General features: G+C 46.1%; 1 protein-coding gene across 1 annotated transcript; it reads left to right on the top strand.

The window, feature by feature from the left end:
* The first annotated feature begins 759 nt into the window (after window positions 1-759).
* LOC144117770 (uncharacterized) lies at window positions 760-3377 on the top strand. The gene is made up of 4 exons (XM_077651252.1): window positions 760-1498; window positions 1776-1856; window positions 2968-3232; window positions 3358-3377. Exons 1-4 carry the CDS (start codon window positions 1433-1435, stop codon window positions 3375-3377), a joined length of 432 nt encoding a protein of 143 aa, XP_077507378.1. The 5' UTR covers window positions 760-1432.
* Window positions 3378-27826: the final 24449 nt, after the last annotated feature.

Genomic DNA, 27826 nt, shown 5'->3' with positions numbered 1-27826 from the left:
ATTTCCGGGTACAATTCACAAGCGACGTGTGGCGGTCATGTACAGTTGAGGTCAAGAGTCTCTGGACCACGTGTTACTCAAACGAAGCCGATAGCTTATATACTATTAGTCGGCGGCTGTGGAGGTCGCACTTGTAGAGATGAAAGAAAAAAATTTTCCCTGGTCTCCAGCTGCCGAATAATAGTGGGGCTATCGGCTTCGTTTCATTCACATGTGGTCCAGAGACTTTTGACCCTGATTGTACATCATACTTGTAATTTCCCAGCATTTTTTTCAATCAAAGAGATTTGGAAACTAACCTACACATGCCAGAATGCTTCCATGCCAATGTTCGATTGCCCCGAAGTGCTCTAGATAAGAAATATTAGCGCTCAAAGCTTGGCGCACCTCAGCTCAAATTCTCCAAAAAGAAAATTTTCAGTTCTAAAAATTGCTCTAAATTCTGATTTAAGATACTGCCACACTGTGTAATGCCACTTCTGAAGCACGCATCAAACCATGTTTAATTATTCCATAATAGTAAGCGTGTTGTCTTATTACGTGCCTATTTTCTTCTGTGCAGACACACACAGGAGAAGCATCGACAGCAGCTGCAGCAACGGCAAGTGAACAAGAAGTTCCGCATGAAAAGGATATTATACAAACAAGCCTACAGCCCTCAAATGAATCAGTATGTAAACCTGTGCAAATTCGTTTAGTGAGAGTGAGATCAAGATTGGCCTCTTCTGAGGGCATTGCAGATGTTTAATCAATGCAGAAAATTTCTTTGAGGACTATAACAATTAATGAAATTTTATTAGTGTAACACACATGCACAAGGGAGCATATTTCGGACCATTTTACAATTACACTTTGCGTAGCACTCACCATGCTCTTGCATTGCTTGTCACTGCACTTATTTTCCACTTCTAGTTACTTTAAAGCTAGTAAATTGTACTGCATGCTATCTCGTGATGAAACAAGTACCTTAGAAACATTGCACAGTCAAAAAATAGGCAAAAATACCAGCGTAGAAATGCTTAAGACGGCACTTTTATGTGGCGAATCCATCCAAACTTACAGTTGCTTGGCCAATTTTTTTTTGTGATTTCGCAAATGTGTTTTATAAGGTGTATATAGATAGAGACCAACATGCATGTCGGCACTCGCAGTTCAGTTCTAAATTCTTTGATTCTGTTGCCCTTAATTATGGCTGCAGGTGCAGCATCTGTGTGATGCCGGCAGTGCTGCTGAAATTGCTGGTCCCTCACAAAGCGACTCGGAAGGCACAACTACTGCTCCGCCGCTTGCAGAGCAACACAGTGTTTCACCAGAGGAGATGGCAGCAGAACAACTGAAGGAACAAGAGGTGGAGGTCCTGATGGAGTGGGAAACAGATTCTTCAGGAACCATATCTGCCGAAGAGTAAATACCAATTCCTGTGTCCCCTCCGATGCGAAAGAAGCCTTGCCACAGGCAGCTGCCCTTCGACCGCAACCAGAATGATCGCGAAGCTGCAGTGAGTTATATTCATTTACACTTCTGCATTATGCAAAAAATATGCTGCACTATTTGCCTGTGCCAGTTGGCCAGGCCAATGAGCGCAACCCAATTTTGCAACCTTTCTATTCCCTAAGTAATGGATTAAATTTTGATTATTTTTCTTGTTCTCTTTTAAGGCTGTGGTCTGCAGCTTCATGCGCTTGTTTTTTTTTTTGGTAGCATTCTGAGCAGAAAGGTCAAGTTGACTTGCTTTTGTGTGTCCTCACAACAGCTGTGTGTTCGTGTCCATGCAGGTGGCCGGCCTAAGACAAGGCACTGGAAATGCACAAGCCACTGCAAGACCGTCTCTGCAAGCCAGGAGGGTTGCAGTCATGGTGAGACGGATACTAGACATTACTTGTATTCACTCAAAGCAACAGTTGGAAGAAAGTGGGACCCCTGTAATCCCTGTTTAGTACATAAAATGTATCATTAACTACTTCATGAACATTATGCCTTGAAAATTTTCAGTTGGGTTATATGTTGAATGTTGCAATCAAATGCATTCTTGATTTTGAAGTTTTTTGTATTAACGGAAAGTGAAGGAGGTTCTGTGAGGTTGCACTTCACAATTCATAGATAGCTTTGTCAGAAAAAATATATATCGTTTTCAAACCTAAACAAAAATGAGGCTTTACAGTTATTCTTGAAGCCTGGGTGTTCAAAATAATGCAGAGAAAAAATGTGGCAGTTTTTCTTCCCCATACTTTTTGTTCCATGCCTCCGGCCTACGGCAATGTGCCACAATCGCTTATGATGCACATTTCGTTAAATACAAATGTGATGGAATGTGCGTTTGTTCCAGGACCAAACTTGAAATTATCTCAAAATAAAGCACGGGAGCTATGTGACCACTGAACACAAAAATCAGATTTAGACTATTGAACTAACTTGGAAGGCTGTGAGTGCTCATACTATTACAAGTTCTTGAAGGGCGACACTGAGGCGACAGGGAGTACTTTCTAATTACTGATGGCATGCCGGTTGCAAAAACTATATCAAGTATAAATAACTGGAAGCTCATTCCGTCCAGCCCTATTCTGCCTACCGTACAGCTTTGTGTGTTTAGCTTGATTATGAAAAGCATTTATCAGATGTAAACTTATGAAAAATTATTTTGAAGTTCTGAGAAACGTTACTTTGCAAGTCATTATTGCTCTAGCATTTTAACATGTCCATCACCTTTCCTAGCAGGATTTCTATGAGAAGCACTTTAGGCTCAAATGCTTGTTTTCATAAGCCAAGTGGTGCTTATGGCACAACCACCATTGAATTCCCACCATATTTTTGCATGAGCTCTGGTTTTTGTGGTAAAAAAAATTGCTCACCGTTACTTTTTTGCCTGTGTATACTCAAACTTGGGGTGATACATGCAATCATGTCTTCATCATATCAATAAAGTGCAATGAGAAAATTTTTGATATTTGTATGTGCTATTATTGCCAGCCTTCAGGAAAAAAGGATACCCCCGAAAAGGCGTTCCTGCGTCATCAGGTGAAGCGCTATGCTGCCATCCATGTCTTCACCAAAAAGAAAATAAAAAGACTGCAGCAAGCGCAGCGCCGTCTTCAACGCAAGGTTGCTCGCCTTTCAAGTGTGATTGATGATCTATCAAAAAACAAAATTCTGATTGAGGGAAACATTGCTGCACTCCAAAGCCTTGCAGGCTCCAAAGAAAACTTATTGATGCGTCACATCGTGGAAAAAACAGGCAAACCACATTCAATGGCCTACTCTCCAGAGTTAAGAGCTTTTGCTTTAACTTTGCATTTTTATTCCCCCAGGGCATACAACTATGTCAGGGCTGTTTTTGACACATGTTTGCCTCATCCCAAGACATTATCAAAATGGCTTGAGCACATTGATGGCTCTCCTGGTTTTTCAAAAGAAGCATTGGCTGCACTTGAAATGAAAGTGGAAGAAAATTCAAAGCTGGGCCATTCCACACTCTGCAACTTGGTTGTAGACGAAATGGCGATTAGGCGACATGTCGAATGGGACGGTAAGAGGTTTCATGGGCATGTGGACATGGGCACTGAAGTGAACGATGACAGCTTCCCCATTGCTAAAGACTCCTTTGTTGCTATGCTGGTGGCAATCAATGGGAGATGGAAGCTACCATTAGGGTACTTCCTTGTTGATGGCCTAGGAGGTGAGCAACGGAGCAACATTGTCCTCCAGGCTACTTCTCTTGCACACGAAAAGGGCGCACATGTAGTAAGTTTAACTTGCGATGGTGCAGCTGCGAATGCTTCTATGTTGCGCAACCTTGGTTGCAAGCTTGGCTTGGAAGAGCTGAACACTGCTTTTCCTCACCCTGTTACAAATCGGCCAATATTTGTTTTATTGGATGCCTGCCACATGCTTAAGCTTCTTAGAAACACACTATGCGACAAAAAAGTTTTAGAAAATGCCAGTGGAGGCCTAATAATGTGGAGGCACATCGAACAGCTGCATGAGTTGCAATACTCAGAGGGACTACATTTAGCAAACAAATTGAGACAATCCCACATCAACTGGCACTCTCAGCCAATGAAAGTGTCCCTTGCAGCCCAGGTATTCAGCACATCTGTAGCAGATGCTATTGCAAAATGCAGGGAACTAAATGTAACAAGCTTGCGAGATTCTGCAGCCACAGAAGAGTTTGTAAGATATGTGAACAATGTGTTCGACATTCTCAACTCCCGACACTTGAAGCAAAGAGGCTGGAAAAAGCCCTTGTGCCCTGAAAATGTGGCTGCTGTTACCACATACTTGCAAAAAGCAAAGGAATACTTTTCCTCTATTCGAGACCCAGCACACAAAAAACTGATCACAGAAACTAACAGAAAGACAGGATTTATTGGCTTTTTAATTTGCATGCAGAGAGTAATTTCCTTGTACATCCATTTAGTTCAGGACAATGCAGTATTAGCATACCTGCCTACTTCGAAATTGAGCCAGGACCACCTTGAACTGTTTTTTGCAGTGATACGTTCATTCGGCCGCTGCAACGACAATCCAACTGCACGGCAGTTTGCTGCAGCATTCAAGCCCCTTATAGTGCAAAATGAGGTGAAAGATGTTGCCAGTGGAAACTGTCTTCCACTTGAGCACATAAGCATTCTCTATGTGAGCTCATCTGTGAAGCTATCTTCAACAGAGGTAATAAACATGACCACCACTCGCAAAAGCCTAACAGAAAATGAGCCTTCTGTTGAAACAGTGCCGAGCATTATTGAAGAGCATGCTTACTGCTCTGATCCAGGCAAAATTTCAGAAACTTCCGAGGTTGTTGTTTCATACATTGCTGGATTTGTGGTAAGAAATCTACAAGCCAGTCTGAAGTGTTATGAGTGTGTATCTGCACTAACCACATCACGTCATGATAACAAAACCTACTCCCTGATTCGAAGGAAATCGCATGGTGGCTTAATCTACCCCTCAAAGGATGTCCTCACAATCTGTCAGCAATGTGAGAAAGAACTGCGTCGAGCCATAGCTTGTTCTCCTTTGATGTCACGAGGGCTTGTAGATAAGGTTGCAGTAGCTGCAATGACAGCATTTATAGGTAAAGACCTTTTTAGAGTTCTTAATGAACACATGATTGATAACCTTCCCCTTGAAAATCACTCATCCCACCTTGTGAGGGCAATTGTACAAAAATATCTAGACATCAGGATGCATTATCTTGCCAAAACGGCCACAGGGCAACTTCACCTAGAAAGGGTGCGACAAAAGCACACAAAGCTGACACAATTCAAAGGTCAATAGTTAAAAAAATGATTGAAAATGCAGTACTATGCTATGGGACAGATATTACTGCAGTAACATCTTTAAATCATTGGCTATCAGCCCTGCCAAGCCACTAAGGCAGTTTTCTTGCGGCTGCTTCCTGTCTTGAGGTCAGTGAAAAATAAATATTGTTATTATTAATTACCAAGAACTGACTTAATAGCTGTTAGGGAAATTGTGTTACATGATTAACCGAATTTGTTTCAACAAAGTGTGTGTGTTGTCTTTGAACAAAGTGTCTTCTTTAATTGTGTTTCATTTGATGCTTGCAGTACACACCAACATGCAAAGCTTTGAATGCATGTCGAGGCTGTTGCATGTTCTTTAACTCTAAATGTTGTATACTGCTCAAGAGTTCATACAAAGCGTGGGCAAGCAAAGTTATTGTTTTTACTACCCTCGTCAAACGGCATATGCATCATAATTAATGCATGTTATTATTGTTTTTTTAAGCACACAGCATTTCTACAGCCCAAGTGCTACTGGAAGTCCAATTGTACTTATTATGTACCTGTGTTACATTGTGTGTATAATAATGATTACCACTTATTCAGAACTGTATAATTATAGGGAAGCTCAACCTTAACCTATCCAACAATCAGCGCCCATAATATACATTTTCTTCTTATACGCCACAATGTTTGATGTTTCTACAGCTTATATTTAGTTCTCGAAATTGTGTATAATAGTCCTGAAATAAAATGTCTTGCTTACTGCTTCACGCATTGCCGTTTCAGTTCGTATTGCACCACAACGTGCATCTGAGCATAAGGTTTAATTTGATCACGCGCAAGTTTTGCATATTAATGTGTTTCGGAATTATACGCGCGCCGTATAATGCTTCTCTGAGCTCAACTGGTGAATCGCTCGAGCTAAAATTTCGCACACAAATGAAATTTGGTCGCCAGTATTAATGTTTTAAACCACTTTTTCGGGGGGTACTCGCCTGATATTCTATCAAAGAAGTCGCATATTTGCATCGTCTGCGGCGACGGCGAAGCAAAACTAGCCACGGCGCGCGTATAATTCCGCAATGCCCTTCACTGAGAGCAGCACAGATAATCCCAGCAATTCCAATTAACGGGCCTCTGCATTTCGCTACCACTGAAATGCGGCAGCCGCGACTGGGATTGTAATTATCCACAGTAATGTGCGAGCGATTGTCTGGTTTCTTCATCTCTGGAGCAGGTTTGTCTTAAAAATCCAAGCAAACAATTTACGGCAGACCCTTTCCCGCGTTTTATGCTGGAAGACGGGAAAAGATGCCTATGCTAAGGCAAAACTGCCGCGCGTCATCACAGGCGGACGCCTTCAGCTACGTGTCTCCCCATGTACAGTGAAAATTTAAACGAAAGTACGGAGAGAGAGCCATCGTAAATAGTTGCTTCACTTTTCTATTGAGTATACTATTGAATCCGCGCAAGCCATTGTCGTGAGACGTACCAGATGTGCACGCTTCTGCCTGGCGCTGTTAGTTTGGTGAATGACATGTGTGTTCCACCAAAAATACCAGCTGTTATCTCTCATAAATTTCATAGGGACCACCGAACGATTGCACATACCGAACCAAAAAAAAAAGCGGCTTGGAGCTCGCCACAGTAGGCGGCCGCGCCGTAGCCCGTGCGGCCGAGCAGACGCGCGCACTAAAACATACCGACACCAAAACATTAGGGGCCGACTCGGAGAGCGAAAAAATGGGGGAAAAAACGGCTTCATAAATACTCGGCTTGCGAAGGCTGGCCGCGTGACGTCATGCTCTCTTCCTCCATGTTTCGAGGGCCTTCGAGCGCTGCCCAAGGTTGCTAGCGTTGCTCCAAACGGCGCCAAGCGCACTTTCGTACACGACACATTCACGGTGAAAAAACATGAACAAACATTATTCGCATAAAATTTAATGTAAGCAGCCTGTAAAATTATTTTAAAATTATATTAGACTGGTTTTAAGCGCATTAAGCGCATTCATTTTGCGTTGCAGTCTTTGCGTTGCTTGCGTACTTAACGTTGACAACATGGCGGCACCCTGCCCGCCCGCTTCACAGCGATAACAGCTTCGTCGCTAATCCCTCAAAGCAATATCGTGTTCTAAGCTGTCGTATTCACCTTTGATTTGCCCATTCTTACTCTCGCATAAAGTTTCAAGAGAAAAATAGCTCTTGTTTTTCAGATATCATGGCGATTTCCCCGGTCTTAAGCCTGACGAAGCAGCGCTCCGACGCAGTTGGACTGGCTTGGTTTTGGCTCGTCTTGTATTAAAGTGGCTACAGCAGTGTATGCATATGTACGTCGCGTACGTGCAACTAAAAGGGTTTTTAACGACTTTCGCGTATGCCTGTATTTCAGCATTTAGTATACATTTATCAACTATTTTTGTTATTTTTGCAAAATCCAAAGTAGCGATTGTGGCGCCACTCATCTGTGGCGTAAGACACGAGAACCATTTCAATGGCCATTGAGATTTGCCGTGTAGCAGCGGCGAGTTCGATGGCGATTGAGAATCTCGAAGACCCTCGACTCGAGGGTGATTGAAACTGGCCGTGTGACAGGGGTATAAGCCTTCTCACGCATTTACATCGTTTTTCATCAAATAAGTCACAAAAACCCACTTCAAGCACATCATTTATTATCATTAATTCAATTTAACTCATTGCAAATCATCAACCAAACTTATCCCACTTGAAGATCTACTCACATGCTAACACAATCAAACTTTTGCATATTTATCTCCACAGAACCACGTAATCGTGCGGACGAAATTTGCTGGCACTTTTTGCGGACGTGACATAACCATATAATGCTTTCACATTAAAAAGTGGGTTACCATCGGCTCTGTAGCGAGAGAGGGGATGAAGGGGCAGGTCAGAAGAGGAGTCTGCGATGTCCAGGGGGCCCTGACCGCAGGCGTCAACGCAGCAAATATATGACTCTCTTATACAAAACGGCATATTTGCACAATAAAAAAAATGTATGCTATGAATGCTCAAGAAACACAGTGGTGGCATATGCAGCTTCTTTTCTTTAGAAGAAAGCATGCAAATGCCACGACACTAAAATTTCGGAGGCAGACTAAACACAAGGCTGTGTTTAGCCTGTACTTTTCAATCTTAATTGAGTCGCTGTCCTTTGTGGTTTGTTCAAAATAAATGCCGTGCAACCCTCTGACATTTACATTACGCTGTATATTTGATTTGCACACTAAAGAACAGTTCAAGAAACATGCCTATTGCATTGCAGGCTACTAGTTTAAACTCAAGGAGGCAGCATGTCTGCATCACAGACATTCATAGCAAAGTTGGCTGGAATAGTATGGAAAAACTGGTTACAGAGTGACAGCAAAGGGCGATCCAGAAAGAATGAATTACGGTGATTGAATTGTTCCTCCAGCTGCTGAAAACATTAATTTAACAAAATAGTCAAGTGTAAGGATAAATATAAAAGGTCAAATACATATTTCAGAGTAACATGTGGCAAATTATATAATTAGCAATTACAATTATTCACATGCAAACAAACAGTTGGATGATTTCCATTTTTTCTTCATTATATCCAATACACCTTTTTTCTCTTATTTTGTGAATTATTCCATGCATGGAAGTATAATACAAATAACAGGGATGACGGGATCTTTCTAATTTATAGCTGCTATGCACATGCCGGCATATCTTAGTGTGGTCTTATTGTCATGCTTTCCGTGAGGGCACAGGTCATATCAAGCTGTGTTTGCCCTTAGCCCCATTTTCGTGTGTATATGGTTTATGAGGGCTTAAAGTCCCAAAGCAGCTCAAGCTATGAGGGATGCCGTAGTGAAGGACTCCGGAAAGTTTGACCACCCAGGATTCTTTAATGTGCACTGAAATCGCACAGTACACGGGCCTTTAGAATTTCGCCTCTATTGAAATTCGACCACAGCGGCCGGGATCGTACCCGCGTCTTTCGGGTCAGCAGCCAAGCGCCATAGCCACTGAGCCACCACGCCGGCTCCATCTTCATGTGTGTTTATCTGGAAATTGTAGTAACTGAATACACCTACATTTTACTTGGACGCTGTCTGTCAGCCTATAGTACCATCAAACAAAACACAACGTGGTCTGCACGTAAAGGGATGGGGAGTTCTGTTGCGAGTGACTTGGTGTTCCTTGGAAATAGGTAAAAAGGAGCATGCGTAGTCTGTGTGACCCTGCTGCATGCTGTGATGCCCTGAGTATGGTATTTTATTCACTAAGACAAATGCCTTCTCCAGCCTTTGATTGCCTGCCATCTATTAGCCTACAATAACACAATGTTGCAGCCTTACCTGTATAACACATTCTCTGCTACATTTTCACAGTAAGAAGCATATGGTGAGAATGGTGCTTCAAGGAAGGCCAAAGAGTTTCTGACTGGTTATTTTCTTTGCAGGTTCTTTGTAATATATTTCTTGAATGGCAGTGCTATTTACGCGCACCTAATTGCTCCAAAAGCAGCTTAAGGGTCCTTGCCTACGATGTGGCTGCTATAAATTTGAACCTGGCTAGAATGGCTGCATGCACAATACATGCAAACAAATGTCTGCCCTGGATAGGCAGTGGTCCTGTGGCTTCGATCCCTGGACAAGCATGAATTTTCCTAAAACTGCGAAGCTTCAGAGAAAGCTTTATGTAGCTTTCCTTTGTAGCCCTATGTCTGCACTCAGGTGGACACAAAAAGCAGTTATTTCCTTATTATCCTAATCAGCTTGCATAGTTTGCAGAGACATATTTATTTTCTGCGTTATAGTTAAATAACGCAGACTGCTGGTCACAACGTAAAAACTACAATTAACCATAATTTCATGTGTAACATATGAGCATGCTCGAGAAGCACGACCTTCAACTTACTTTCTTCTTTTTTGCATCAAATCAAAGGAAATTCTTATGAAAACGAGATACACGAGTCGGCACACATTAGGGAATTGTACTCTGCAATAACTGCGATTATAATGTGACATATGATTCTTGCAAGTTAAAGGTCAGTTCCCCGTTTATTCCAACTCGATTCAGCTCAACTGCAAATAGTCCCTTAAACCACTTTGGCCAGTTACGCACTTCCCCCGAGTTGAATTCCTAATCTGGTGTTGACACGTTCAGCACAACCGCAAACATTTCTCCTTTAATCAAAGTCATCATCACGTAGAGAGGAAGCTGTGCTGGTAACCAATTCGTCACAAAAATATTTACTGCAGGCACATAGGTCCACACAATCGGCAGTAAACAAACAGAAAAAAACTTAGGAGGCTCAAGTGACAGCTGCCTTGCACATCGACGTTTTTACACAGGTTACACAGTGCCGCCGGCACACCATCGCAATCCGAGCTCACAGATTCACAAAAATGGCAGTGGCTTAGCTCAGCTATGCCACGATATATATAGCGAAAGCAAGTGTGAAACTCCCCGGTTGGCCTTGTTCACATATTCCACAACGTATGAAGCACAGGCATAAACGTCCACCTGTAGGTCCGTGTTTTAGTTCAGCACCGAGGCAATCCAAGGATTGAAGGGGTTGCGTCACTCTTATGCCTATCCTCTAGGCTAACCGCACGTTGCTCTTCGGTTTCTTGAGCCCGCTGCTGAAGTCTCTTGGTCGCATTCCATCGTTCATCACGGGCCGTCTTCAGTGAATTAGGACTCAGGTCTCTCCACCGGCTGTTGTCGCTGCTGCTAGCTGTTCAGACACCGGACGTTAAACGTGCCTGTCTCGGAGCGGCATATTCACGGCGGCGTTTAGCCAGTCGTACGGCGCGCTTTTCGTCTGTTAAATTTCCTGGACGATTCGTTTCCTCTTCATCTCGTTCCGCTGTCGATTCCAGGCCTCCTCCAGCTTATCAGAATTGTCGCCGTCAATACTGTCATCTGTGGTTGGGGCGCACGCCAGCTCTCCTTTTCAATCCTGTGACATCTTATCACGCATGCGACGCAGCTGTCGAAGCGAACGGAGGCGAGCGCAACGATGAGGAACTCGGTGCCACGTCCTACCAAACGGTGGCGGCGGCGAGCGGCGCGGTGTGACGTCATGCCAGATGGCGCGGTGAGCGCGCGAAGCACAGTTATCTTCCGCGGCGAGGAGCGCATTGTGACATCTCGTACCTCGATGGAGTACCGCCACGGCGAAATCGCGAGTTTGCGGCCAATAAAGCCCCGCCGCGGAGGCTCAGTGGTTAGGGCGCTCGACTACTGATCCGGAGTTCCCGGGTTCGAACCCGACCGCGGCGCCTGCGTTTTTATGCAGGAAAAACGCTAAGGCGCCCGTGTGCTGTGCGATGTCAGTGCACGTTAAAGATCCCCAGGTGATCGAAATTATTCCGGAGCCCTCCACTACGGCACCTCTTTCTTCCTTTCTTCTCTCACTCCTTCCTTTATCTCTTCGCTTACGGCGCTGCTCAGGTGTACAACGATATATGAGACAGATATTGCGCCATTACCTTTCTCTAAACCAATTATTATTATTATTATTATTATTATTATTATTATTATTATTATTATTACGAACCTCTTGACGACATGAGCAAACAATACGCGCTCGCAGCTCCAAACGTGCGTCCGTGTGTAGTGGATTTCAAAAAAATAACGAAGGTGCAAAAATAAAAACTCTTACAATGGTTCAGAGAGCAGCTACGGAGCCTTGTGAAAGTTTGACGCGCGATATCGTCCACCAGGAACACAAAAAGTACTCAGAATGCGCACCGAGTCGAACTCAAGTAGTCCGCGGGCTGCCAGAGGCGAAAAACGAACGCATTACTATGGCGATGCGGGCAGCTTTCGGGCTACCCGAGAAAACCGTACGCCGGACTGAATCCGGGAGTGTCCGGGACTCAAATCGAATGCGCCCACAGTAACAGTACGTAGGCTTAAGATTGGCATCGCAGTTGCTATGGCAACGAGCGATCAACAACCGCGAGCCCGTTGCGGGCCACCTTGCTGGCTACATTGGTAGTGCGTCGTCATCGGCAGAGAGCACACATTTTCTCAGTATTTACTGAAATTTCTAGCGCACTTTAGCGCGCTTCGCCAATCTTGGCGCTCTTGCAATAAGGAATCTTGTCTTGTTACTCCAGCTGTTTATTGTGTGCTTAATGGCATAAAATGTTCTGCTAAATTGGCTTGGAAAACTTCCAGTGATGTCCAAGAAAAACTGGCGCATACTATTAGCCTTTCTCGCTTAACTTGGCAGACTCAGTTTGCGTATCGTTGAATTTCTGGGCAGTAAGGCTGGCACTGAAGTCTGCATTTAATCTATTCTGGTGAACTTTATAAGGGACTTCTCACGTTATTCGTTATGTAGGGACCCATATGTATACTGAATGCCGCTACCTGCATGGGGCGGTGAAAAGGAAAGATACGTATACTGAATACCACGCCCTGCATGGGGCGGTGAAAAGGAATCAAAAGGAAAGATACATATACTGAATACCGCACCCTGCACGGGGCGGTGAAAAGGAATCAGAAGGAAAGATACGTATACTGAAAACCGCGCCCTGCATGGGGCGGTGAAAAGGAATCAAAAGGAAAGGTAGTTTCGTTCCGCACTTTTGCGGTGGGGTGTTATATGACGCGGCCTATTGCTGCAGTGTAGACTATAGACAGGAGTTGGCTGCGGTAACTTATACGTATAATTAGGAAGTTAATGCGGATTAACCCAGATGATGCATGATATGCAAAGCGAGAGATGACACTGGCGTTGAGAATGTCTAGACAGCGGTGGCATTGAGGAAAGGAAGGGCGCATAACTGGCTGCCTGGATACGCGGACACTTCATTCGTGCTTCGATACATGTGGCGGTGATGAGAGAGAGAGAGAGAGAGAGAGATTTGGCCTGAATGCATTAGCGCTGACAGCGCTGTGGCTGTCATGCGGCACTGCAGCAATAGCTAGGCCGCAGCGTTCATTTGGTGATCAATCTCTCGCGATCAACCATTACTGCATGTCACCTCCCAGGGCGGCAGGGAGGGCGCGCTGCCTATCCACTGTGCGCAACGAAATCAAAGCAGGCTTTTGCAGTTGGACATGAAGGCGAGATTGAGGCCTCCACTGACCTCCCGCCGCGGTGGCTCAGTGGTTAGGGCGCTCGTCTACTGATCTGGAGTTCCCGGGTTCGAACCCGACCGCGGCTGCTGCGTTTTTATGGGGACAAAACGCTAAGGCTGTGCGATGTCAGTGCACGTTAAACACCCCAGGGGGTCGATATTATTACGGAGCCCTCCACTACAGCACCTCTTCCTTTCTTCTTTCACTCCCTCCTTTATCCCTTCCCTTACGGCGCGGTTCAGGTGTCCACCGATATATGAGACAGATACTGCGCCATTTCCTTTCCCCAAAAACCAATTATTGTATTATTACTTCACTGACCCACGGAGCCGGTTGTGCGCCTTTCCTTTCGAGAAAATGAACGGCCTTTGCAAAGTTGTCAACGCCAATGAACTCTATGAACGGCGTCGGCTCACTCAGTGTTTGGTTTTTGAGGAAAGAAATGACACAGTAACCGTCCCACATATCTCAGTGGACACCCGAACCGCGCGTAAAGGAAGGGATAAAGGAGGAAGGGAAAAAAGAAAACTGAAAGTTGGACTCTGAGGAAAGGCGCGGCGCAGCGGCGGACCACCGGTGGTTCTGTGCTACCAGTGGCGCAGGCGCAGTAGTGACTAGGGAGCGAGAGAGAGAGCAAGAGAAATATCCGCGGCGAGGCGCATGTTGTGACGTCATGTGCCTCCTCGGAACACCACCACGGCGAACTCGCAATTTCGCGGCCAGTACAGCTTTTGCTTTAGAAAGCAAAAATAAAAGTAAATGCATTCTTAACCTTCGTTTTTAATACTGGGATGCGTCGGCGTGTTACAGGGTTGCCAAGGGGTCTACGGAACGCCATTGCTCGTTCGGCGCCGACGCCTTGCTTGTTGCACAATTCAAGGAAAGGAAAATGAGTCCTGTCTCAAATCTCAGTGGACACCCGAACTGAGCCGTAAGGCAAGGAATACTTCCGACGCGCGGTGCCAACTGCTACTACTACGACGCGGACGGCTTTCGACCGAACGGGCTGTATACATTGCCGCGTAAAAAAAACAAAATTGCGGAAAAAAAGAAAAATGCAGGGAGAAAGAGGACACGACACGGAAAGGCTTTCGTATTTCCCCTCATAAGCGGACTGAAGTGCAGCCGGGTAATTTTTTTGTCAGCGCTTATGCATGCAGCCCAAATCTCTTTCTCACTACCACGACGTACCTGGTGGATGGATGGAAAAAAAATTGGCGGTGGCTTAGCTCAGCTATGCCAGAATATACATAGCGAGAGCTGTAGTTCCCCGCTGGTTACGCATGTTGTCGAGTTTGATGTTGTGACTAATATGTTATGCATTGCAGAAGTATTCGGTGATACATATTGTTTATTCAGTTGTCTTCACAGAGATAAACAATGCCTGATGATCGGTAAATTAACACGCAGTTCTCTCAATGCTACGTACACATTATTTAGACTGGTTGCTTTCTCTCAGATACACAAGGTCAATCTTTGCGGTCCAAGATCCGGAGTACCCAGGTTCAAACCCGACCGCGGCGGCTGCGTTTCGATGGAGGCGAAACGCTAAGGCGCCCGTGCCCAGACTTATCATTTGTCAAAGGGGTAAGGCACGCAAGATGGGAAAACGACGGCGAAACTCTAGGCAGTGACCACTGCATCCTGCGCATCCATATAGAAACCCTCCCGATCAGGCGACAACATGGCCAGGCTAGACTGACAAACTGGGAAGCCTATAGGAAATCCAGGGCACAGCATGAAGACGCTGAGATCACCGACATCGAAGGCTGGGTCGCAAGAATCAAGACAGACTGGCGAAAACTAACCCGAAAGGTCGCCCTCACTACCAACACACCCGAGGTGGACAAACATCTCTTACACCTTTGGGACGCCAGACGGGGCCTACTAAAAAGGTGGAAAAGGCAAAAGCATAATAGGCGGCTCAAGCGTAAGATCGCTGAGGTCACCAGACAAGCTGAAGAATATGCGACGGAGCTCTCGAGGCGCGACTGGAACCAAAAGTGCAACGAACTTCAGGGGACTCTAGGTTGGGCCAAGACATGGGCCTTGCTAAGGGCTCTCATAGACTCAACCACCACAAAATCCGAAACCCGTAAGACGACCCAAAGGATCGCGCACCAGTTCCAAGACACTGACGAGGAAATGCTACAGAACATCAAGCAGCGTTACATCGGCAATGCAACATACGCCGACAGCAGCTTGGCATACACAGGCGAAACGAATCCCGCTCTGGACGAACCCCTTACCATAGAAGAAGTCAGACACGCTGTGATGTCCGCCACAAAGAACACAACACCAGGGAGGGATGGCACCACCAATGCCATGATAAGGAATCTGGATGACAATTCAATCAAAAGATTCACGGAGTTCATCAATAAACACTGGGAACAGGGGACCCTCCCGGATGACTGGAGACATGCGGAAATAGTAATGATTCCGAAGTCCGGAAAGACTCCAAACCTGGACAATCTTAGACCCATTTCCTTAACATCATGCTTAGGAAAAGTGTACGAGAGAGTTGTGCATCACAGGTTGCAGACCCACCTTGAGGACAACGAACTCATGCCGCACACTATGTTTGGATTTCGAAAATACCTATCGACACAGGACGTTCTCCTGCAGATCAAGGAGGAGGTGCTTACTTCCGTTCCAAAATATGGAGAAAACATCTTGCTCGCTCTCGATCTTCAAGCGGCCTTCGACAACGTCAGTCACAGGGCTGTGCTGGAGGGGCTCAGCAAACTGGTTTGTGGGCAGAGAATATTCAACTATGTGAAAGCCTTTCTGACTAACCGAACCGCTACCATTGGAATAGGAGGCATCAGGACTGACACCTTCAACACCCCAGAAAAAGGAACACGACAAGGCTCTGTGCTATCACCTATGCTTTTTAATATTGCAATGATTGGTTTAGCAAGGGCGCTCGAAGAAATTGAAGGAATCAGGCATGCCATCTACGCAGATGATATCACAATCTGGGTGACAAGGGGATCCTTAGGCGAAAAACAAGAGCTTCTTCAGCGAGCGGCAGACACGGTCAACGCATACGCCCGACACTGTGGACTTGCATGCTCCCCTGAAAAATCCGAGGTGCTCAGAGTCTACATACAAGGGTATGATCTGCAAAACTCCATAGATATCTACATAGGGGAAACGAAGGTTCCAGAAGTATCGAAAGTTAGGATCCTCGGCATGTGGGTCCAAAGCAACCGTCGTATTGATCACACGATCAGACAGCTAGCAAATACCACAGCACAGATCACCAGGATGATTGCAAGAATTTCCAACAGAAGAAGAGGTATGAAGGAGGAAGACACATGTAGGCTAGTACAGGCCCTCGTGGTCAGTAGGATCTTATACGGCGTCCCCTACCAAACACCGCTCGAGCAAGAAAAGGAGCAGTTGGAGGCACTTCTTAGAAAAGCATACAAATGCGCTCTCAGACTGCCGGTCAGCAATTCCACGGAGAAATTGCTTAAACTGGGCATAAACAACACAGTACAAGAACATATCGAGGCCCACCTTATCGCGCAGAAAACAAGACTGATGCTGTCCGCAACAGGCAGAAACACGCTGCGGTTGCTGGGCATGAGGGACGCTTTGAAAGAAATAATAGCACAGCGAGCGTTCCAAATGAAATCAGGAGGATCATTGAGATCAGTCCGATTCCAAAAAACATGCATCCAGATATACATAAGGCGAGAAGAAAGGCAAGATCTGAATTCCATGAAAGAAGCTTCGCCGGGGCAAAAGACGTATTATATGTTGACGCAACAACATACAGACACCGATATGGCTCGGTAGCCAGCGTGGTGGATCACCAGCTCAGGGAAATCAACTGCGCTTCGATAAAAACCAACAACATACTCGAGGCTGAGGAAGCAGCAATTGCACTCGCCATCACCCAGCAGAGTGGCGAGCCCCATGCACACATCATTACAGACTCGCAAGAGGCGTGCAGAAGATACAGCAGTGGACGCATATCCACTGCAGCCATTCACATACTCAAGGCGAGGACAATCACTTTTACGAGATGCTTCATCACGTGGACACCAGGCTATGAGGCTGTCAAAGGGAACCAATGTGCGGACGCCAATACCCGAGCATACGCCAACCGGGAGGCGCGCACCGAAGGGGAACTGGACGCAGTCACTAGACGGTATGGAGCCATCTTAGAACACCAACGAGCCCTCCGGAGGACCTACCCGCCTCCCCACAAAGACCTTAGTAAACAGCAGTCGGTTGCCTGGAGACAACTACAGACTAATACATACCCCAATCTGAGTTTACTCAGCAAAATCTATCCATCCACTTATGAAAACAAATGCCCGCTATGCGGTGAACACGCAACGCTTTACCACGTTACATGGGCCTGTCAGAAAATGCAGGCAGCGCCGATAAACAACACACCTACACCGGAGCAGTGGGAGGCTGCGCTGTCCAGCTCGAAGCCTGAAGAGCAGCTCAAGCTGATCGACAGGGCTCGCAAGACTGCAAAGGCCGCTGGGGCCCTGGACTGAGGGCTCCACCTACGCTGCGAGAAATAACCCTTATACAATAAAGTTTTTCATTCATTCATTCATTCCTTTCTCTAACAACCAACAATCAATTATAGAAGAAAAGGAGGGAATTAACAAGGAGAACAGGAGCCGCATTAGCATCCACATTTCCCCAAAAAACATGCACCCAGAACTAGACATGAAAGAATACAAAAAGAGATCCGAAGTGCTGGAACGCATATACGACCCATGACTGCGATTGAATGGTGCAGGTGCGGCCCTTTGTCCAATTCCTCATTGGCCTGGGCCGTCTGCTAGCCCCGTCGATCGCTTTGTCAGGCTAGCGAACGTAGTGCAGCTTGTCAAAACAGCGCGCCAGCTCAACGCCACTCAGTGAAATGCGGCAAAATGCGGCGAGTGGTAGGTATGTCGGTTGAGCCGATGATGTTGAAGGAATGCGCGCGGGACTCGGTTATAATAAGCTCGGGCGATAGCGCGCGCGCCGGTTTTCTTCGGAGGTATGGGTGACCAGGTGTGGCAATAACAACATCGGCTGGTTGGTGTGCTCTGCTTTTGAGGATATGATAAGGAGAACGTTCAGTTGGGTGAGTTGGTATATATGCATCTTTTGTAAAACAGTGCGAACAACGTCGGACAAGAACAAGAAGGACACGGGACGAGCGCTGACTCTCAACTAAGGTTTTATTAGCAACACATGGTGCTTATAAAGGGAGAAACATACACAGAGTACATCCCATGATACGCTAAAGGAGATAAAACATGAGGCAGAGAAGCACGCGACGCTCAAAGGCCACCAAGAAAAGCTGTCTCTTTGTCATTGAGTGACTGAGGGCTTGCTGACACACTTTGACTCTTGACTGATATAGAATGCTTCCATTATTTCTCGCGTGGTTTGATCACATTGCGTGTACAGCACCTTTGTGCTACCCCACATGGCTGTGCATTTTTTTCTTCTTTTTCATTATTTCACACTTTTTACTGTGGTTCACCGCCGTAAAAAATGGTCAGGCACTGTAGTGGCTTGAAAACAACAATGAACTTTCATAATTGGTGAGCCGCTGTAAAAAGTGTGAAATAATGAAAAAGAAGAAAAAATGCACAGCCACGCTTTCCTGAACTAAAAAACATTCTTTTGCAAGGGACTGCAAACACCTCAGACCTAAGTATATTTAACTTATTCAGTCATTAAAATGAGTCAATCCAGTGCATAATTAACGCCTTAATTAGGCAACACTGAAACATTAGGTGATTTTAAAAGTAAATATTGCAGTTTAGCAATGCATTGCGAAAAATAAGAAATAAATATATACATTTGTCAAATACTCAAAATATATTTAACACCTAGCGAGTCATTGGTAGTTGAAGTGTTGCACCGCCAGCTCTCAGAAAAGCTCTATGGACGCCATTCGTTTGGGCGCCCGAAGCGCATTTCAAATTGTTCCTGCGGTCTGCGCAGTAGTATCGACATCATTAGCAGTTGACGTGGACGCTTGTCGCGAGTGCGGCCACAGCTTCGTTCTACGAGGAACAAGTTCCGCAATCACGGTGCTGTTGTGGTTAACGGTTTCGCGGACCTTTTCGGAAGCATTCAGGAGAAAGGCCCGTGCGTCCGGCTTCAACGAAGTCTGCGGCGCTCCATGCAAGCCAAGCCGCCCGTCCAGGCGTGCGCTGTCAAGGCTCCCATGGCCAGCAGGAACGCCATGGCTTGTGCCCAGGCTGGGTGCATCGCGACGGTCGCATTCACACCGCTCATCGACAGTGCCTCACCTGAGTCTTCCTGCCAGCCGGCACAGGTGCTCGTAGCCGTGATCACACTTCCGACGTGCCAGCCGGCCATCCAGAGAGCCGAGAGCGCTGGCAAGTGTAGCCACGACTCCTTCCCGAAGACTGCTGCGCTCGTCTGCGACGCACAACGGTAGAACACCACCAGGCACTGCCAGAACAGGTCTGTCCAAGCAGCTGATCGCGCCGGTATCATCGAGAATCGCGTGGTGTTCTCCGTTGTTGCCTTGAGCCTGGCCGCCTTGCAACCGCTGTTCCATGACCCAGTCTAGGCGGCTGGGCATAGTGTCCGAAGACGGTGGCGCAAGATCGCGGCCTGCAACGTTTCTGGCGTCGCCCATCTCGGTGATCATGGAGGCTGCTCGACACTTGGGCATCAAGGACGTCGAGCACGATAGGCGCGCTGGAAACGAACATTTCGCGATTTACTATCGACAATGTGTGTGAACTGTTAGTGCCACACCTGTCGTGCGAAAAGCATTGGCAAGGCTTAAAACTTTCGTTGCTTAATTTTAATTGCACTGTATGACGTGGATTGTTTTGCTTTTTTTTCCTGTTGTCGTTCGGTGATTCGCATAATTATGTTAATATTTGTAGCTATATATTTTCTGATTTAATAAATGTTCAGTTTGTATTGAACGCTTTGTGTATGTATTTTTTTTTTGATCTCGTCTTTTACATTTGACCTGCACTAGTTCTTTCCTGCAGTGGCCTCGTGGTAGAGCATTTGCCTCGCATTCGAGAAGTGCTAGGCCTGATCGTCGGTGCCGCCTCGTCAGCACCGTTTTGCTAATGGGTAAAAGATTTCTGCCGGCCTAATGCTCGGCTTTTTTGGGGTGAAATGCTTCTGAAGAAGGTTTTCGACCCTGGCCACAAGTTACAGCCCTCGGCTCGGCTGCGGGAGGTAGTAATTTTGACTCCCATTGTCGGCTCGCCAGCGTGGATGGCGTATGAAAGAAGCCTGAGCCTTCAAATCCTGAAAAGGGCCGCAACTGGGCTTTTCATTTTCAGCACGAGGCAGATATAAGTTGTGACGACACCCGTCTGGTTGAATGCAACGGTTTCGTCGTCGTAATGATTTTTAAGCTGGCTAAACAGAAAATTAAAAATTGGTTTTGGGGAAAGGAAATTGCGCAGTATCTGTCTCGCATATCGGCCGACACCTGAGCCGCGCCGTAAGGAAAGGGATAAAGGAGGGAGTGAAAGAAGAAAGAGGTGCTGTAGTGGAGGGCTATGGAATAAGTTCGACCACCTGAGGATCTTTAACGTGCACTGACATCGCACAGCACAAGGAGCCTTAGCGATTCGCCTCCATCTAAACGCAGCCATCGCGGTCGGGTTAGACCCCAGGAATTCTGCATCAGTAGCCGAGCGCTCTAACCACTGAGCCACCGCGGTGGGTGTTTGTTAAACAGGTAAAGTGAGATTCAGGGTGCGTGAGAGAGAGAGTGTGTGTGCATGTTGTGCGTGCGCACGCATGCACGCATGCGTTGTTCTTGTATGTGTTGCTGCTTGCGTTATAGAGGAGCGACATACGAGCTGGACAAAAGTGAAAAAAAAAGTAGTACGGCCATTAGTCACCGTACACAGCAGTAAGAGCGCTGCGATCGGTGCTCTGCCGAACAGAAAACTATCGCCGACAGCCTCGACTGGTTCGCGTCAAGGGCGAGAGCACATTTCGAAGCATGTGAGACGCGCGCCGAAGTGAGGGCGTTTCTTGTTTTTGTGGAAAAGCGCGATGAATAATTTGAACAGAGTACGCATCTTAGCTGAGGTGGTCAGAATCTTCAGAAACAATCCAATGGAGCGCCATATTTTACTAATATGCACTCCGGCACACCAGGCCCTCAGGAGAAATGAAGGAGCCAACGAGCTCGCAAAAGGACGTACTATCCGGGCAATCTCAGACCCCCCACCTTCCACAGAACACTTATCGTCAGGAAAGGACAGTATGACCACCTACCGAGAAATCATACAATGCTATAATTAATTATGAAGGAATGCTCAGATGCGGATCCCAAACTCGTCAAAAAGGAGGAGTCGATCTGGCGCAAATTGCAGGTTGGCGCCTACTCAAATCCGCTATAATTTAGTAGTCTTCCCAGGCCAATCTGAAGCTAAATGCAAACATTGGGAAAGCCTGGCAAGCCTGGCAAAGCACTCCCATTTGCTATGCACGAGTCCATATATATATCAGATGGCACACAACAGGCACCTGAGAGGCTATGACGTGCAGCTCAGAGCAAGACGCTTAACGGGCAATCACCAATAGAGCTCAGGCAGCATGCTGCAAGTTGCGCGTCCGCGCTGTGGGTGCCGCCACGGTCGAAACGATTGCAGCGATCCTGGATTCGGCGGAAAACGCGGCTGATGTTAAGCTTAATAAAAGTAAAATTTTTAGACCACAACAGACAATAAAAACATGCTTAAGAAATTAATTATATGCAGCCATAAGCATTAAAAAATAAAACATCAAAGCAATTATTTGCGAAGTTTACACATCGCGTCCGCGCCACCATGTCCCGCCGCAAAACAGAGCAGCTGCAGACTACAGCGCGAGCGAAAGTAGGAGAAACTACACTTCACGTTTTCGACGCTGCCGACGCGACTACACACGGGAGCAGCGCAAACTCGCACTGTTGCGCAAAGTGGTGCAGCACATCCGGCAAGAGTGGACAACGCTTTTTCAGTCTTCCTGTCCACCTCAGGTATTTATGAATTCCCTGCCTATTATGTCCCTCTTTGCGTAACAAGTTCACGAAACCGTTGGCGTCCTTTGGGCCTTTGTTTTGGTCGCCGTTCACCGTTTCGATTTGAAATTGGTGATGGAATACAACGAATTTCCCCTGGTGCGTTTTACTGCAGCGGCTTTGCTTTTGCAACACGCGTTTGATAAAATAAGGCGCGTGCTGCAGTTTGAGATAGCCCGACTTTCTTAAGCGTGGAACCGTTGGTTACTTTCCTTGTTTAAATTTGTGTGTGTGTATGTGCTTCACAGCCTGGCTTAATCTTAAGCGTTTCACTGCCTTCAAAGGGATGATCCCTTCAGATGTTTCTGCCCTGAAAGCCTAATTTGTATATTGTTATTCAAACTCGCGCACCCTATAACGTCGCCAGAGGAGAGGAGAATATTAGTCCTCAGTTTGGTTTAATTTGTTTGGAATTTAGTGCTTGCATATATACATAATACGTGTGTGTTTTGCAGCCGTGATGTGAGCGTCGTATCCAAAATTATCACGCTAGTCTCAATAACGCGAGAAGGCTGGGGCAGCGCGCTGAAAGCCGAAAGCGCTCTGTGAGCTGCCTACAGAAAGGCCATCGGAGTTGTTTTTTTAGGTGTTCCGTAGTGGCGCCGCTCCAGCCACCGCTTTCATATGGTACAACCTGCCGCCTGCTCTAAGCATTGTAAATTTCCCTCAACTCTCACCCCGCGGCTGCCCCTGACGGTTCTCGCTTTCAGCGCGCAGGATCGGCCATGTACTGGAGGGCACCCCACTCTCCGCAGTATTCTTATCTCGTGCCTTGTCGTCGTGTCTGCTTTCCTGAGCTCCCAGAAACTGTTTCACCTAGTTCGTCATGGCTTTCTCGCAGTTTCGTGGCGCTTCCGCCGGTTGGGGGAATGGGAGGACGAGGGCGCTTCGGGATCTTTATGGAAGAGCCAATTACACCAGGGCCTTCCTAAGCAACAGGACAGCCGCGGTGGGAATCGGGGAGCGCAAAGGAGAAAAAATCAACACTCCAAACAAGGGCACGCCGCAAGGCTCGGTCATATCACCGGTACTTTTGAACGTAGCGATGATAGAACTAGCAAGAAGACTCGAAAAGTTCGAGGGCATCGGCGTCGCAATCTATGCGGACGACATCACGATATGGGCCAACCAGGGAACGCTAGGACAAAAAGAGAGAAGTTTACAAGAAGCGGCGACGTGCGTGGAAGAGTATGTGAAAGAAAGAGGACTGGCATGATCCGCTGCTAAGTCGCAGATCCTCAGAATCCAGAGACGGAAGAAAAACCCGGAGAAGGTAGAAATCCTTTTCGAAGGAAGCCACATTCCGGAGAGGGAACAGGTCAGAATCCTCGGAATGCGGATTCGCAATCAACCGGCTTAAGCTGGCTGCGACACAAGTGGCAAGAATTATAACTAGAGTATCACAGAGAAGACGTGGCATAAAAGAAAGCGACACTCTGAAACTCGTAAGAAGTTTGATCATAAGTAGGGTGACCTACTCCCTCCCATACTTCCAAACAACCCAAGGGGAAAGGGACCAAATCAACGCAATCATTCGGAAGGCATATAAAACGGCCTTTCATCTGCCGATGCATACAGCAAACGAGAAGTAACTAGCACTCGGCATTCACAATACATTCGAAGAGCTGGAAGAGGCAAAAGGAAAGGCTGGCGCAAACAAGAAGCAGCAGAAGAATCCTAGAAAAGTTGAAATGCAACTTAGAAAAAATACTAGAAAAGGAAGCAGACATCCCCAACAATATCAAAGCCACGATCAAAGTCTGCTCGCTCCCCAAAAACATAGACCCAAACCTACACCAGGCTAGGAGAAAGGCGAGAGCAAAATACATAGAAGAGAAACTGGCGGTCAAAGAAAATACAGTACATGTGGACGCGTCCAGATATAGAGGAAGAGACGTGAGAATGGCAGCGGCAGCATTCAACTGGGAGGGCGCAGAATTTGCTAGCTCATCCATTAAAAACAGTACGGTTGATGCGGGCGAGGAACTCGCAGTTGCTCTATCGATCGCCGAAGGCAACCGGATCGAAATATCTTTAATAACCATCCTAATATACTCGAAAGAGGCGTGCAGGAGCTATATGAAAGGAAGGATAGGTAAATGTGCAAGACAGGTCCTAGCACAAGTGGCTCCAAAAAAGGACCAGGCGAGGCATGTTATTTTCTGGGTACCCGGACACGCGGAAGTATGGGGCAACCTCAGGGCCGATGAGATCGCTTGAGCTTACACAAACTGAGCCTCTCATCCACTTAGCCCGGAGGGGGCCTCAGAAAACATAATGCCCATATTCTCAGAAATCACCAATTACTACAGGGGGGTAAGGAAAAGATATCTGGAACCGCACTCTAGCCAGGCAGAGGCGGTGATATGGAGTAGGCTCCAAACAGAAACCCTAGCTAATCTTTTCATATTGAATAAGATGTATCCAACGCTGTACAGGGACACATGCCCCAAATGCAGAGGCCGACCCATGGTTTATCACACAACGTGGGAGTACAAGGACCATTATAGTTTCCATAATCACAAAAAACCGTGTCGGGAGCAGTGGGAAGAAGCGCTTTCCAGCCCCAATCCAGCCTTCCAACGAAGGCTGGTACAACATGCTGTGAAAGCTGCTAGATCCAATGGGGCCCTGGAATAGGGGCTCCACCCACTGAAGAGGGCGAAGACGTCACAAGATGAAGACACCCTCTGAACTCTGAAGTGTATAGAAACTAGAGCAATAAAGTTTATCCTATCCTACCCTTTGCGTGGGGCCACTTACTTTTTGCTTCTGTACCCATCTTATCGTTCCCTCCCCAACAATTTATTTTTTTTTTCACACACACACAGTAAAGCTAGTTTAAGAAAATTACGGCTAAGCATTTAAACACCTCGTTTCAAGCCTCCTACAGTGTATTTGTTCTTCTTCAACAGGCGCTATTCCAAGAACACCCATCAGAGGGCCGCAACAGCACCATGGGACTCACTCTATTATTTGATGGTAAGTGCTCCAAGAAAACACGAGAATTTATTGCAAAATGCTCATCTTCCATCGGCATAAAAACTGTGAACCGGTCAGCTTGATATTTTTGCGATGGATATCGACAGGCCTGTAACAGTGCAAAAGATTTACTTTGATGCAAAAATTATTTCCTGATCCTATTTGCATAACTCATGGATTTCATGAAATGTACACATTGTTCTGAAATAGCTCTCTAAAAACTTAAGCTGTTTTTTGTTTTCAGAACAAGACATATAGTTATAGGCATATCTTGAACCACTTTGCTCACAACGTTTTTAATTTGCTGATAATGAAACATATATAGAGCACTGGTGATGCCAGTTGTGTCACAGCCAAGTTTACATGAATGTCAGTTGTCTCAACTTTCTGGCATATCGGACGAGGGAAATGCGCCAGGACAGCGTAGGTATCGCGTTAATCTGCCAGATAGGGGTAGATTGAGGAGGGCAAGTCCAGTTCAGAAGTGAATGAAAGCAGGTGATGGATAGGCTGTTGAACTGTAGAGAGGCATCCCTCCCCCTACCACCTGCACTTGTATCAACACTCCCCAGCTGCAGCTAACAATAGCAGCCTAAGCTGAAGGTGGGTGTGGCATGCCTGTCCATAGCCTGCATTGGACGTGGCACCACCAGACTTGATGCGGTGCATGTAAATGAATGCACAGCAGCTGAATGAGACACTTGAAAAAATACAATGTGCCATAGTCGCATTTTTGTAAATTTGGCTTATATAGCTGAGTATGAACTAATACAAAAAACATTACATTGCAAGAGTTGTATCTTTGTTTTCTTTAGACATATCTTTGTTTTCTTGCATATTTTTTGCAGCTGAAGCTGCCTCAGTGGCCTCAGTGCTGCCAGAAAGGACAGCGTTGGACAGGCAATGGTGACACCTGCACCGGTAACACCAAAAAGAAGAGGGAGGAGACGACATCTGCATGCATCCCTCAAATCCTAAAGAGGATTGAGAGTCTGCATTCTCGAAGTGACAGATACAGAAAAGCAATGGGCTGGATTAAAAAAAGGCACAAGACAAGGCGAGTAAGACACCCGGAGGCTCTAAACAAGCTTTAACCGCATTTGCTACAAAATGTTTTTTGAGGTCAGGCTCTGCTCATTTTCAAAATCCAAAAAGCACTGGTCAAAACAAGTGAAACAATTCGCTCTCAGTACGTTCTTTCACTCCCCAAAATCTTATTGATTATTCAGAGAAATGCTTCATTTGCTGCATTTGAGAATGCTGAGGCGCTGCCTGGCAGACATACCAATGAAATCTTGTATCACTCCAGGTGCCATGAATGCATTAGAATCAGTAACAAAAGATTGGTCACTGCAAGACAAAGCATGTTCATTTTATTCAATAAAATAGCCCTGAAAAGAAATTTGATGTATGATCAATCAGAAGACATTGTTTTTGGCTTCTTAGATGATGGGAATACAACGACTTCTCCTATGGCAAACACAGCTCTTGTTATGGCAGTGTCTGGCATATCAAGAACTTGGATTCAGCCAGTATGCTTTGCGGCAGCCCACAAAGCATCAAAGGCTATTAGAACAAGCAGGCTTGAACCAGTGGCTTGAAACAAAATGTTATTTGGTGACAGCAATCATCTGTGATTATGAGTCGAACAATGTCAGCCTGTCAGCAATGTTCATCCATCCTATCCATGAGCTATATTGGAACACACCAACTGAACATCTCAAAAGCACATTGGCAAATTAAGAAGCTGAATAACTACGTATTTGCAGGATGCCATTCGCTGAAAAGAGAGTTAAGTGTGCCACACAAGCGTTCAGGAAGTCCGTGTCTGCGGCACTCCTCACTCTCATCACGATTCAGGGGCTTCCTGTTGATGCCAAATTTACAGCAGAGTTCACGGAAAGGGCAGATAAGCTTTTCGAGAGCCTGATCAGTTCACTCCTGAAAAAGCCGGGCAACAAGTTGTGGTACGCTGTGTTTGCAGGCTTGGAACACCGTGTCTTCTTTGAGTCACCCATAAATAAGATTGCCCAATGGCATTTTGGTTGCCCTTGGGACAAGCAACTGCACTCGATCAAAGATTGGCAGACTACAATCAAAGCCTTCCTTGCTCCTGCCGTGGACTATCTAAAAGATATAGAATTTACTCATCATTACATTTGTTGATGGCTGCAAGACCCTTTGAAACATTTTAAGCATTTATTCGTCAAAAAAAGAAAGGCTGTAATGAGACACTCAATCTGCACCAATTCATTGCCATTCTAAAACATATCTGGATTGGCAAAGTTTTCAAGCTTTCTGAAGGAGACTGCGAAGAGACAAAAAATGCATTCCTCATCAGCTTGGAGATTGTTTCCACATTGTTGTCACGAAGCAGCACACCAACCACAAGCCACACGAGGCCACAAGGCTCGAATTCATATAACGTGCAATGGTCTACACAACATGCCCCCCATAT

This window comes from Amblyomma americanum, chromosome 1 (genome assembly GCF_052857255.1).
Source record: "Amblyomma americanum isolate KBUSLIRL-KWMA chromosome 1, ASM5285725v1, whole genome shotgun sequence".
Lineage (NCBI taxonomy): Eukaryota > Metazoa > Arthropoda > Arachnida > Ixodida > Ixodidae > Amblyomma > Amblyomma americanum.
This window is presented reverse-complemented; position numbering and strand designations above follow the sequence as displayed.